Source organism: Dromiciops gliroides, chromosome 5, assembly GCF_019393635.1.
Source record: "Dromiciops gliroides isolate mDroGli1 chromosome 5, mDroGli1.pri, whole genome shotgun sequence".
In the NCBI taxonomy this organism is placed as follows: Eukaryota; Metazoa; Chordata; class Mammalia; order Microbiotheria; family Microbiotheriidae; genus Dromiciops; species Dromiciops gliroides.
In genome coordinates, this window is record NC_057865.1 from 244,776,092 (window position 1) to 244,790,524 (window position 14,433).

Genomic DNA, 14,433 nt, shown 5'->3' on the forward strand with positions numbered 1-14,433 from the left:
AAAATTAAAAAGTTCTTGCACAAATAAAACCAATGCATCCAGCAGTCTTCATTACAAGCCTAGATGTACATAGTATAATATAATGCATGTAGTAAGGATCTGTAGAATTTACTTCAATTTCGATACTGTCCCGGAAATCCTCTGGAGAGGGTGATCTGTAATCTGACACATGCCACATCTCATCAGAGTCTGCTCTGCCTTTGCTACAGGGGTGTGTATATTCGCCTAGGGCTCCTACGATTCCTTCAGGCGGAGCCATGGTAGGGGTGAGGAAAGGGAGGAGAAGAGGGGTGACAGTGGGGCTTGTTGCTCTGAAGATTTACAATGTACTTCTTGCAGGCTGCTCAGCAACCCCCTCTGGAGCTGTGGGTGTCTTGTGTGACAGAGCGGAGAAAAGCTCTCTAATCTCTCTGTGCCTGTCTCAGCTGCTCAGCTTCCCTTCCCCCCCCCCCCTTTGCCTTTCTCAGGGAGTTTCAGTCACTGAATGCAGCCTGGGTAGCCTTTGCAATCTAGTCTGGGCGCGTGTATATGCACACAAACGCGCGCACACACACACACACACAATCGCGCGCATACACACACACACACACACACGCACACACACACACACACACACACGCACACGCACACGCACTATCTCTCCCCACGGGGATATATACTGGAAGGGAACCCAGAGCATCACCTACCTGAAGGTGCAGGCTGCCTGGACACTTCTTGTTCACTTGCCATCTCTGGAGGGAAGACACATCCGAGCCAGAGATAGCAGCCGTCCGATCCTCAAGCCCAAGCCGCTTGCTAGCTGCGGCCAAGGTGCTGGAGGAAAAGAGAACCAACAGCGAAAAGGGGGACTTCCTCCCAGGCACTGCCGTCACCCCGCGCCCTCCTTGCTTCCCAAGCTGTGCGGTGCTAGGCTCCGGCTCTGCCCGCCACTGCTACTGCTGCTGCGGCTGCCGCCGCCGCTGCCGCCGCCGCGGGGCTGATCCATCCCACCAGGAGCGCAGAGAACCACTGCGGGAGGTGGAGGCGGAGACCGCGGGAGCGCTAACTTCCCGGGCCCGACTCCACCTCGGTCCCTCTGCAGGCTGTTTTCTCTCCTCTTCCTCGCCACTGGCAGACGCTCTGGGAAGCTCCCGCGGAAAAGAAGGCTAGAGAGCGCTGCTGTGTGGAAGATGCGGGAGTCAGCCCGGTGGAAGAGGGGCGGGGGCAGCATGTGCTGAAGAGTCCCGGCCGTCCAGCCGGCGGCACGGAGCGCAGCTGGAGAAGTAGAGGGCGCGCTCGAGGTGGGGTGGACCGGACCGGAGAGGGGGGACAGCAGCTTCTCCAAGTTGGGCTTGTCCCAGAGCCTGTGGGGCCCAGAGTGTATGGAGAGATGCGGGAACTGAGCCGGAGCGCGGCCGCTGTGGGCTGCTCCTGCCCGTGCCCTCCCTGAAAGCTTCTGGGGTCAGCGAGCTCCGGATCAAGCCCCACTCCCCAGCCCCTCAGTCGTGCGCCCCGGCCCCCCCGGCGTTCCCTCTGATGTCTGTGCTCCCGGTGGCAGCGGAGGCTGCGGCCGCGGCCGGCCCGCAGGAGGTGCCCGAGGGAGCCGAGGAGGGGGAGGCCGTGTGATGGCCCTGGACGGAGAGAGGGAGCAAGAAGAAGAGAAGAAAAAGAAGAAGAAGAAAAAGAAGAGGAGGAAGAAGAAGGAAGGGGCCGAGAAGAGCAGCGTGCCCTTCAGCCCCATGATGATCGAGGACGACTCGGCGCTCCGGAGCGGCGGCAGGGGGCTCTCGGACCAGTGGGCGGACTCGGTGGGGGTGCGGCCCCGCACCACTGAGCGCCACATCACCGTGCACAAGCGGCTGGTGCTCGGCTTCGCCGTGTCCATCCTGGCGCTGCTGGTGGTGACTATGATCGCTGTGCTTCTCAGCTTGCGCTTTGAAGAGTGCGGGGCCAGCGCCGCCGCCGCCGCCGCCGCCGCCGGGGCTGAGGCAGACGGCGTTCCCGGGGGTGCCCCGGCTCGGACCAGCAGTAACAGCAGCACGGCGGGCTCCTCCCGGCTCGATCGCCGGCCTGGGGGGGAGCCCGGAAGGCCGGGGGCGCCTGGGGCCGTCGCGCCCGGGAGCCCCGCACCCAAGGAGCCGTCGGAAGAGGAGGAGCAGGGACGTTGGCAGCCCTGGACTCAGCTGCGCCTGCCCGGTCACCTGAAACCCCTGCATTACAACCTGATGCTGACCGTCTTCATGGAGAACTTTACTTTCTCTGGGGAGGTCAATGTGGAGATAGAGTGCCTGAACGCCACCCGCTACATCGTGCTGCACGCCTCCAGGGTGGTGGTGGAGAGGGTGCAGGTGGCCGAGGATCGCGCCTTCGGGGCTGTGCAGGTCGCCCGTTATTTCCTGTACCCCCAAAACCAGGTCTTCGTGGTGGTGCTCAACCGGACCCTGGAGGCGCAGAGGAATTACAATCTCAAGATCATTTACAACGCTTTCATCGAGAATGAGCTGCTGGGCTTCTTCCGCAGCTCCTACGTGCTTCACGGGGAGAGAAGGTATGGGGAGGGAGAGAGGGAGAGACGGGGAGCGAGGAGGGAGGCGGGCCCCCCAGCGCTGCCCCACCCCTGGGCAGACGGACCCTGCGGTGTTTTGTCACCCCAACAGCATCTAGCTCTTCTTGGCCCTTGGGGAAGGAGAAAGGGAGTGGGGGTGGGTAGCTACAAGGCACACCTGGTTTCTCGCCACTTCCTTTGCTGAAATCATTCCCAGCTTCTCTAACCCCTTGTAACACCATTACCATGTAAGCACCTCCAGTCAGTCACCAAAGTTCTCTAGCTACTAGCAAAAGGGTTTATTTACAAGTTTGTTGTTGAGTGTGCAGTTTAGCCCATGACCCTGGAAATCTGCCAAGATGTCAGTTGAAGTAAATGTTTAAGCAGTAGCAGAAACCAGAAGCAGAATTGCATGTCTGTGTGTGTGTGTGTGTGTGTGTGTGAGTGAGTGAGTGAGTGAGTGAGTGAGTGAGTGAGTGAGTGAGTGAGTGAGAGAGAGAGAGAGAGAGAGAGAACTTTGTTAAAAGCAATTTTCAAAATGGACAAAAAGTTTAGCATAGGAGAATTAGGTGCCTCCTTAGCACAGGGAAGCTCTTTTTATTCATAATAACTCCAAGGCCACCGTTCACAAGTTGCTTGGATCCCAGTCCCTGTCTTGCTTGAGTACTTGTCAGCTAGAGTACTTGAGGGAAAGCATCCTCAGGTGTCACTATCAGAGATGGCCATTCGGTGTTGACTAGCGCAGCTATATTTTTTTTTTACATCTTTGGAGATTATGAGTATGTGCTGCTCTCGCTCTATTTCTTTCCTTGACCTATTTTTATAAGTAACATTTACTTTATTTTGAAAATTAATCAAATGACTAAGTAGGTCAGTGGATGTCCAAAGGGGAAATCATAAAAGATTGACAACTTTGGAGGTAGAGTGGGATAGTGGGGGGTCTGGAAAGGAGCTGTAAAACCCAAGACACTGCTGAGGTGCTTTCAAAGGGAAGCTATTGTCACATAGTAGGTTGGCTGAGTCATAACATCTTCTAGGGTACAGGGAAGTTGCTGTTCCATAGGATGATTAAGTGCCTTTTTCCTAATAAGACATCCAATAAGAAGCCAGTGATGGAGGAAAAAGGAACTAGTGGGCATGTTTGCCTGCTAAGCAGTATAAGCACGTGGAGCATTCCACTTGTAAAGCATCTAATAAAGTACAGACCATTTGAATCTCATCTTGTCTTTCAAATAGATTTTAAAGGCATACCATCTTTCTTTAAGAAAAAAAGCCCTTATCATATCACATATGGCATGGTGCTGGGAGAAGTTGGGAAGGTAGCAAGTTAAATTATAAACAAACAAACAAAAAAACCTAACACACCAATTTTTTAAAAAAGACTGTTTTGGGCAGGAGGGTGATCCCAGCTAGTGAGTTTCATCATTGTAGGGATCTTCCATTGTGGAAACTACCTCCACCCTCTAATGATGTACAAACCCTTCTGTAGTTTATAAATCTTGAAGAATCACCTGGGGCATTTAGATGTTGAATGAGTTGCCTGTGGTCACACAGCTGGTATGCATCAGATATAGAACTTGAACCCAGAATTTTCAGATTCCAAAGCCAGCCCTTTATACCCTAGCTTCTTACACTGCGGATCTCGATCCCATGGAGGGGGGGGGGTATCATGAAAAATTTGGCAACAGTAAAAGGTTATGTATACCTATGTTATATACCCAGGGTCAAGTAAAAATTTTTCTGGTGAAAAGGGGTAATGTGGGGAAAGTTTAAGAAGCCCTGCTTTATACCACAGTGCCTCTTTCTTTAAGTGACCTAAGCTTTTATAATCAGAATTTTGCTAGCTGATAGTATACATTGCTATAGAATAGCTCTGTTATGACCAAATAAATATTTCTGCAGAAAATGTTGTACATGAGAATGAAACATTCATATTTCTTCTGGAATAATTTGATTTTCAAGTAATAATTCTGTTAAAAGATCAAATGTTTCTGCATTTTGTAATGCTGACTTTTAGTATAGGATTGTACATATTTGCTTTCTACCTCCCTTTTACCTATTTCCCCAATTCTGAATTAGCTTGCTTGAAAGTTTTACTGAGTACACATGGTTCAAGCTATGCTCCAATAGAAATGCAGGAGTCCCCAAGTCCTAGCTCTGCTTCCAGAAATACAAAAACAGTTCTATTTCTAAGCAGTATGTTAATGAAAAATTGTTACTGTTCCTCATCCTACCCAGGTTCTATAGTAAATATCATTCCTTAGATATTTAGGGGGGCATAAAAATCAACCCCCCCCACCGCAAATCCTCCAACTGTCATCAAAACTACACACACACACACACACACACACACACACACACTTTCATAACTGGGGTTACTAATTTAAAAAAAATAGAACAACAGTATTTCAGCTATGGATAGAATTTCACCATTATGAATGGAAGTAAATAGGCATTCTAAAAATCTCATTTGTCTCAAAGAATACAGATACAGAGCCTGAATTTTCATTTATTTAATGATTACTTGCTCTTTAGTTATCCAAAACTCTTGCTTAATCAGTTTACCAAAACCAAATCAGCACTTAAGTACAAATAATTTAAAATGCTTATAAAATATGATATTATCATATATTTAAAATCCTAATACACATTCAATATGATCTTTCCATAAACCTTTTTGGTAACACAAACCAGTGAAACTAGATAGGGTGAGGCAAGTAGAATTAGATTCCCCTTTTTAAGCTTACCCCTGTTGTGCCCTACTTGATAAGAGACAGCATTATTATACCCTGCATATCTGAAAGGGAAAAGTTGAGATAAATAATTTCTGTCCTGCAAAGCAATAAGTCTAGAACATGTGCTTCTTCTTGGGAGTATAACATTCACCTTCTTAAGTAGGTGAAAAAATTTCCTCTTTTAGGCAATCTACTTGGCTTCCTGGAAGAGACAACTTATCATTTGTAAACAATGGTAAGTGAAATAATTTCACTTACAATGAAAATGTTTTCATCTTCAAGCAAAGTGGTTCTTTCAGCTGGACTGCATGCCCACTTGAAAGACAGCTTTTCCTTTTCCTCAGTAATCTTCCAAGATGTATTTTACCTCCTTTAAGTAGATAGGCACAGTGAAAAGAACACTGGACCTGGAGTCAGGAAGACCTGAGTTCAAATCTAGGCTCAAACACTTAGTAGAAGTATGACTTTGGTTATGTTATGTAACCACTGTTTGCCTCAGTTTCCTCAAATGTAAAATGGGGATAATAACAACACTTACTTCCCAGGGTTGTTATAAGGAGAAAATGAGATAATATTTGGGAAAGTGCTTAGCACAATGCATGGCACATAGTAGTCATTTAATAGATGCCTGTTATCTTCCTTTCCTATTTCCTTTGCCTTAATGTGCGATGTGGAGACAGGCTTACTTAGAAGTAAGCAAAGTATGCATTTACCTGAGGCAATCGCCTCTTTCTAGGTGGCCAGATGGTGAGCAGGCCCATGTTAAAAGTAGGGTACCTTTATTTAGATCCAGATGGTCCTTCTGAAACAGGAAATTTACCCAAGGCAACTGAATATTTCACCCACTTTCAAAAGGGAGAATGTTCTCCAGTGGCCGACTTCAGTTGTGTCTGTAATATGCCTAGCAAAAACACTTGGAAACCCGTAACAACCCCCTTTCAGATAGGTCTTTTTGACTTTTCTCCTTTATTCCAAATCAACGAGTTAACAAGGAAATCATATCTGTTGTTAAATGAGTTTCTTTTTCTATATTAGTGGTTCTGAAAATGGGGTCTAGGCGTATTTGGTGGTCTTTAGAGATCTCCCAAGTGGCCCTGAGAATATCTTTCTTATGGTACATGAACTGGTCTTTTGTAAAAATCAAGTACGAGTGAGTACTTCTTTTGTGTGCGGGTTTGGACCTGTAAGTTCTTAATAAATATAGGGAACCACTAGTGTGGAAACTCCACCAGTGCAGATTGGCAATGTCTCCTTAATGTATCATCTTAAATTTATAGTTTTTTCCCCCCAGGCAGTCAGAGTCAAATAACTTGCTTACGGTTACATAGCTAATAAATATCTGAGGCTGTATTTGAATTCAGGTCCTCCTGCCTTCAGGGCTGGTGCTCCATCCATTGTGCCACCTAGCTACCCCTTAAACTTATCTTCTTAAAAGAGTTTTATTTTGGTCACTGAAAGGTTAACTGAATTGTTCTCAGTCACACAGCTAGTAAATATCAAGAGCAGGACTTTATCCCAGATCCCTTGATTTTTGACTTCATAATGAACCCATTGCCTCTCTACTTTACTTATGCTTTATTTAACCCAGAAAAACAGCTCATTGGTTTCTCATCAAAAACATGACTATTCTTTGAATTCATTTTGAGTGAGTGGCTTTGTTTTGTAGGAGCAAGTGGGAATGGATGGTTCCTTATCTTTTGCCCTTAGACTAAAAATATTTTGAGAATCATTGATTTGCCTAATACCCAACTGTCTTTTCTGATTCAGTCACAGAATTAGTCTGATGATAAGTGTTTGTGAATACATACAACTATAATGATCATATTAAATCCATTGTTGTATTTGAATCTGAGATCAAATGAAGCAAGTGATTAATTTCTCTCTCTCTCCCTTCTACCCCCACCCCCCTAGCATAATTGATTCACTTGGACATTTTCTTGCCTTAGTTGCTACAAGGTAGAACAGGTCCTAAATGATAATGCTAGATGGATATTTTTTTCCCCTTGAATTCATCTAAACTTTTTTGTTGTTGTTTAATTTCATCATTATTCATAGGGTTGGAGTGGTTCTATTCATGAAAAAGAATTACAGATTTGAAAGGACCTCAGTAGTTAGAGAATATTTATTTTATGCTAAACTTCAAGAGGCAGGACTTTTAATTTTCCGACGATTTCCCAGTTTTGAATATGAGGACTTAAGTGAACATTGGATTTTTCAAGTAATTTTTTAAACTATATAAATGATCATGAAACTATATTGTAATTTATAGAGGGATGAAGCATATGATTGGCTGGTTGTGTGTATGGGTATCTTGTAGATATGTCAAATGCTCATTAAATAGCCTATTTTGCAAGAATATCGTTCACCCGAGAGATCACATGGTCTAGTGGATACAGAGCTGGTGTCCAGAGTATTGAAAACCGGAATTTCAGTCTGGTCTCTGACATACATTATCTATATTAACTTCTCAGAATTCCAGGCAACTCTCTGAGACTCAGTTACAGAGCAAGTGCTGACTGACCAGCATTGGTAGAGGAGTTTCCTTTTCAGTTCTCTGTGTTGATGAAATCATAGCCATGTACTCCTCATGTCCTTTCCCCACAAAGAGTTCAAGTACTTAAGGTAAATTTATATAATCTAAGGATTAACAGAGGCAGCTCAATGACACAGCGGATAGAGCTATGGGCCTGGAGTCAGGAGCCCCTGACTATGTGTGACCCTGCACATGTTACTTAACCCTGCTTGCCTCAGTTCCTTGGCAAAGATACTCAGTTTACTTATTTGTCAAAATGAGCTGGAGAAGGAAATGGCAAACCACTCTAGTATCTTTGCCAAGAAAACCCCAAATGGGGTCACAGAGAGTCAGTCGGGACTGAAATAACTGAACAACAACAACAAAGAATTGACATGGCTTGCTGGAAAGGGTAATGCATTTAAAGTATTTTACTTAACAACAAAAAGACTTTTCTTCTTGATGATGAGGATGATTTCACTTTTTGGGGGGTGCTTCCCACCTTCTCAGGTTATTTTTGGGAGAATTTCTTGGCTACCAATGAAGCCCTGTTTCTTAACACTTGAATGCTGTCTTCTGTGTGTTGATAATCAGTGCACAGAAACATGGGTTTGGGAGGAGGAATATTAGGGAAGACTGCAGGAGAGTGCTATGGAAGCATAAACCTCTCACCCACCCAAGATGTTCCTTTGTAACTCTTTGTTAATTAGAGCTCCATCCCTGAATATTATTGCAAAAACTTGGGAATATAATAATCAAATGATGCAGTCATTCCAGGAACTGCCTTTCCTAAGTGTCAAGGGTGTAGATAAACCTTAAGAAAATCCCATTTAATCCAGTACAATAAAAACCTTTATTCAGCACCAATTATGGACAAAACACTATTCAGGACATAGGTGAAACGAAACAGCTGCCCATAAAGAGCTCTCAGTCTTGGGGGAGGGGCATACAACAGTCATAAATAAATACAAGATAACTTGATGAGGGAGAAAGAACTAAGAATTGGAGGGATCAGAAAATTCTTTGTATTTCCAAGCCTTGAAGAAAGCTCCCCTAGTTCCCTGGGCAATTACTTCACCTAGTTTCTTCTCTGTTCATACTTTCCCTTTCAGAGAGGCTAGCTTCCAGCCTAATTCCTTTATTATTATTTTTTGGGTGGGGCAATGAAGGTTAAGTGACTTGCCCAGGGTCACACAGCTAGGAAGTGTCAAGTGTCTGAGGCCGGATTTGAATTCAGGTCCTCCTGAATCCAAGGCCAGTGCTTTATCCACTGTGCCACCTAGCTGCACCCCCAGCCTAATTCCTTAACATCTGCCTCTATAGTCTTCTGCTTCCTACAGCTATTTTTCAACCAGCTATCTGAACAGAAGGCTCAGAGGATGGCCACCATCTTGAAGATGGGCACAGGCTTTGAAGGGAAAATGGAGATGAACATCTTATGAGAGAACAGCAGGCGTAGGGCTTCTGAGGATGGATCTACCTACATCCTTCACGTTTCAGACAGTTCTTTTTTCTCAGGCAAACACACATTTGATCTTACCCAGTCCCACATGCGCTCCTACAAGCAAGAGGAACTGGTGCTAAATCTTAGGGATGTAGAATTTTCCCCATTTAAACAATTGATGGGATTTTAGCAAAATGGATTGACATGAGGCCGATCATTTCCCTCCGTTCAGTAACAACAAGAAGAGAAATAAAAGCTTCTGGGAAACAATTTGTTACCTTATCATTGACAACTATATTTGACATGAAACTAAGGTTCTAGATTGAATCATAAAAATAATAACTGATATTTATGTAACAATTTAGGATTTATGAGCGACTTTAGGATTTTGAGTCTAAAGCTGGAAGGAGCCTCCGGGATGATCCAGCCCAACCCCCTCATTTTACATGAGGACACAGACTATAGTTTATAAGGAACTTGCCCATGGTGTGACATATGAAAAATCCAAGAGACACATATTTTTGGCAATTAACAATGATTTAATTATGGCTAGTGAATAATAAAAGAGATCAATGGTATTCGTAGGGACCAAAGATAAATATTGGGGGTCCTTTGAATGCTTAAAGAGATTTTGCAAACAGAGGGATATACCTGAGGGTGGAAATCAACTCTTACTGATTAACAATTGATGAGGGGAATGGACATATTAATAAGGAGCGGGCAAAAAGTTTTCAGCTCCTCCTTCAGAGAATGTGACCTAATTATGAGACTAAGCTGCCTTCAGCAATCTGGACAAAGGAATCCACCTCTAGCCAGACCTTGCTGGTTGGTTTTCCCCTTCATAAACTGGGTCACCCTAAATTCTTTTGGGGGGGGCAATGAGGGTTAAGTGACTTGCCCAGGGTCACACAGCTAGTAAGTATCAAGTGTTTGAGGCCAGATTTGAACTCAGTCCTCCTGAATCCAGGGCCGGTGCTCTATCCATTGTGCCACCTAGCTGCCCTGTCACCCTAAATTCTAATGGAAGTTTCCAAGAACAGGCAGCAGCTTATTTCCTAAGGACATGATCTTGCCTAGCCGGGATTCTGTTTGTAAGATCTCATAGTTGGGTGGAGTTCCACCCAAGATCAAAAAGCATGTACCCCAAGGATTTGGGTAATCTCAGCTACCAACACTGTTTTTCAGAGACTGGCTGAATATGAGGAAATAGAAAGGGAAAACATTAACCTCAATTAATAATTGGTGATTAATATAAGAAAGGAATAATCATTTCTCTCAATAGTCATATAAGTAGTATGTCAGAAATGGAATTTAAGCTTAGATGCTCTTACCCAAGAGCTCTTTCCATCCTATTACAAAATTATTATTATTATTATTATTATTTTTAGTGAGGCAATTGGGATTAAGTGACTTGCCCAGGGTCACACAGCTAGTAAGTGTTAAATGTCTGAGGCCGGATTTGAACTTAGGTACTCCTGACTCCAGGGCCGGTGCTCTATCCACTGCACCACCTAGCTGCCCCTACAAAATTATTATTATCTCATTTGAGACAGACAAAAGCCCATATAATTTTCTTCTTTTTATAAGTCGGTTTTGAAGAAATGTGGTTTGGAAGACTGGGGCTTGGGTGCTGCTTCTGACATATATTGGGCATGTGGGACCCTGGGTAAGTCATTTAACCCTTGTGTCCTGGGAAACACTAATACTGATGACACAGTAGAAAAAATACAGTCTTTGGAATCAGGGGTTTCATTTCTGATACTGTATGATTTTGGGGCAGTCATTTGATCTTATCGGGCCTCAGTTTCCTCAGCTGTAAAAAGGACTAGTTGTCATCTGAGGTCTCTTCTGAGGCATAGAACAAGTACGAAATCTTCATTGGCAGCGAGAGTTATTCCAGTAGGGGTTTCTGTATACCAGTGACATCATAGGTCCAGTGCCTCCTAACATGATTTCAAGAAATTGAGGAACTTTGGGGTCAGGTAATTTGCTCAAGGTACCAGAAACAGTAAGTGGTAGTGTTGGAATGTGGAGCAGTGCTTCGTAGCTCCAGATCTAGTGCTCCTCTCAACTCATGATCTACCTCCTAGAAACAAGAGGGGGAAGGGACTTTCATAACTACAACAGCATTTCCCATTTATTTAGTGCTTAACGGTTTATTAAGCATTTTCACCCTAACAACTCTGTGAAGTAGGCAGTGTAAACATCATGCCCATTTTATGGATGAGAAAGCTGAGGCTCAGAGAGGTGAGGGGGGACGTGTCCACTGTGGAACAGTGAGTAAGTAATAGAACTAGGGCTTGATTTTAAGCATTCATACTCAGTGACTGGGATTTTCAGTTGCTGGAAAAGGTAGAGTGTAGCTACCTCGCCATAGGAGATATAACTGGCATCAGGGAGCTGCCATAGTCACTGGGGTCTGCCTTGTCATTGTTGCTTCTTGTCTTTAGGTTCAGGCACAGGTGAAGGAAGAGAGGAAAAAGGCCATGTAGTGTGAGAGGGAAGAAAAAGCTGGGTCGTGTATGTGTGTGTGTGTGTGTGTGTGTGTGTGTGTGTGTGTGTCCATCCAGCCAGGGCACTTCCTCCCCATACTGGCTTAAACCCCAATACCCCAATACCAAGATCTGGGCGGCCATAAAGACAAGCATAAATGAAATTATATTCACCATTAGATTTGGTCAGCAGCTATGAAGTTCTTGAATAATGCTTTGGACTCTGAGAATAAAGATTTTTAGTACTTATTTAAGGGTTTCATCATTTCAAATCATAGGACATGAATCCCCAGTGCTGTTCACTTTAGCCTTCTCCTTCTCCCCAAACGAAAATAATAAGGCTCTAGGAAAACTATTTTTTTCTTCAATTAAAACACTTTCTATCAATGGTGATTGTGTTTAACTCTCTTCAACTAGAGCATACAAAATAATTTAATACATGAAGGAGGAAGCAATTATGTATATTATGTTCTGTTTTTATAACACAATTATTCACATATGGATCACTTCCTACATACATATTGCTCACATTATTGCATGATGTTTTTAAGTTTACTAGAATGGTTATTTTTTTTAAAGGAATATACTCTTGTTTATAGTTTTGAGTATTTAGCACTTAGGCTTCTTTACAGAAATGCTACGGGTTTAATGACTCATTGAAGTGCATAAAAATTCGTAATCTAAGGGATGGCCCCTCCTGCCTTCCCACCAGCATTTCTCTTCAGAGTAATAGTTTTCATTTTGCATAACAACTTGCTCTTTAAAAGGAACCCATGGAACTTCTGTGACCTTGGAATGTGTAGACTAGCTTCCTGCCTAGCCACTGCAAGCATTAGGAAAAATGATTTCTTTTAAGCTAAAAGAGGCCCGTATATTTCCTTGCAACTGTTGTTTAGCTCTTGAGAGTTTTACCCCTCATTTAAAAATATTGTGATCCTAGGTATATCGAAGCAGCTATGGGATACATTTTAAATATAGTTTTTCATTATGCTGTCCATTAGAGGTGAATGGAGCTGGTCAAAGCAGGTGTCTCTCGAAAATAACACGCTTTTGGTAAGCTTTTCCTGGTTTTGGCTGATTCCACCTCAAAAGTCATGAATCAATCTGAATACTAACAGTGTTATGCAAATGTTTGTTTCCTGGCTATATTTATTTTGCCTTTACGAAGAGGCAAACGGAAAATAATAAACCAGAAATTGTTTTGTATCACATGCTGTAATTTGCCGGCAGGATCATCCAACATTAATGCATTACTTCTGCTGAATGTTATCATAATGACTTGACACAACTGGCTTGCCTATTGGACTTCCGCATAAATGAAAAGAAATCAATTCTCTATATCCTTCAGAGGCAAAACAGAGCTTAAGTCCTCCTCCTTAGCTCAACCAAAATGTCAAATTGACAAGTTGTTACGAAAATCAAGTCATTTATTTTAAATGGGAGAGAATTAAAATACATGTAAGTTATTCACATTCTTCTGGGTATGCTGGAGTGACATTCTTAGAATGTCATTTCTGGAAGTAAAACTTTTTATGGTAATAGAGGGATTCATTAGATGACAGGGATGATTTTGGTTAAGAAATGAGGACAGAAATAGGTGACAAGATACTACATTATCCCCATCACCAGCCTCCTGTTGTTTTTCCAATTTGCTTCTTTCATAGCTACACCTTTACTGAAATACATTTTCCTTCATCCATTTTTGTTATGTTTCTTAATTATTTCCACCTAGATAGCCTGCTGGCCTCTCTAGCTCAACATGGCAAAAACCAAACTCATCATCCTCTCTTCGAAAGCATGTCTTACATGTTATCCCATCCAGTGCTTCTTGTACATGGCCCCGGGACTAATATTTCTAAAGTACAGTCCTAATTATGTCAGGCTCCTGGGTCAAAGCGTGCAATTGCCTGCTGATCCAAGGCCAAAATCCTTAGTCTAGAAGGGTGTCTGTAATATGGCCTCAACCTGGGGCAGCTGGGTGTCGCAGTGGATAGAGCACCAGCCCTGGAGTCAGGAGTACCTGAGTTCAAATCCGGCCTCAGACACTTAACACTTACTAGCTGTGTGACCCTGGGCAAGTCACTTGTCCCCAATTACCTCAGTAAAAAAAAATAATAAAAAAAATATATATATGGCCTCAACCTACTCTCCTAACCTCCCAGGTGACTTCCATGGCTTGCTACTCATCATTTCCCAAGCACACCTTGTGCCTTATTATTTGTGTGCCTTTGTTCACAGAATCATATAATGTCACAGCTGGAAGTGATGTCAGAGTTCATCTAGTACAATACCTCTGTTTTACATATGAGCAAACTGTGGTCCTAAGAGTGTAAGTGACCTGCCTAAGTTCTCATATGTAACAAAAGGCAGAGTTAGGCTTTTGACCCAGGGTTTTTTTTTTTTTTTTAATTTTGTTTTTGTGGGGCAATGAGTGACTTACCCAGAATCACACAGCTAGTGAGTGTCAAGTGTGTGAGGTCACATTTGAACTCAGGTCCTCCTGAATCCAGGGCTGGTGCTTTATCCACTGCGCCACCTCGCAGCCCCCTGGACCCATGTCTTTTGACACTGAGTCCAGAATTCTTTTTTATGCCATGATATCATGTTGTTACCTCCACTTGGGGAACAATCTTTGTTCCCTTCTCCTACAATCTCCACATATATACTTTCTTCTTTTCAAAACCCTACTTATCCTTTTAAGGTTAGCTCAAAATCTACTAATAAGC

General features: G+C 43.5%; 1 protein-coding gene across 2 annotated transcripts in view; it reads left to right on the forward strand.

The window, feature by feature from the left end:
* The first annotated feature begins 1,468 nt into the window (after positions 1–1,468).
* The window catches only part of TRHDE (thyrotropin releasing hormone degrading enzyme), a 516,103-nt gene continuing 503,138 nt past the window's right edge, over positions 1,469–14,433 (forward strand). For both annotated transcript variants that reach the window (XM_043966938.1, XM_043966939.1), the window contains exon 1: positions 1,469–2,527. In XM_043966938.1, the coding sequence (XP_043822873.1) occupies positions 1,605–2,527 (923 nt within the window). In that variant the 5' untranslated portion in view covers positions 1,469–1,604. The remainder of the gene's footprint in view (positions 2,528–14,433) is intronic.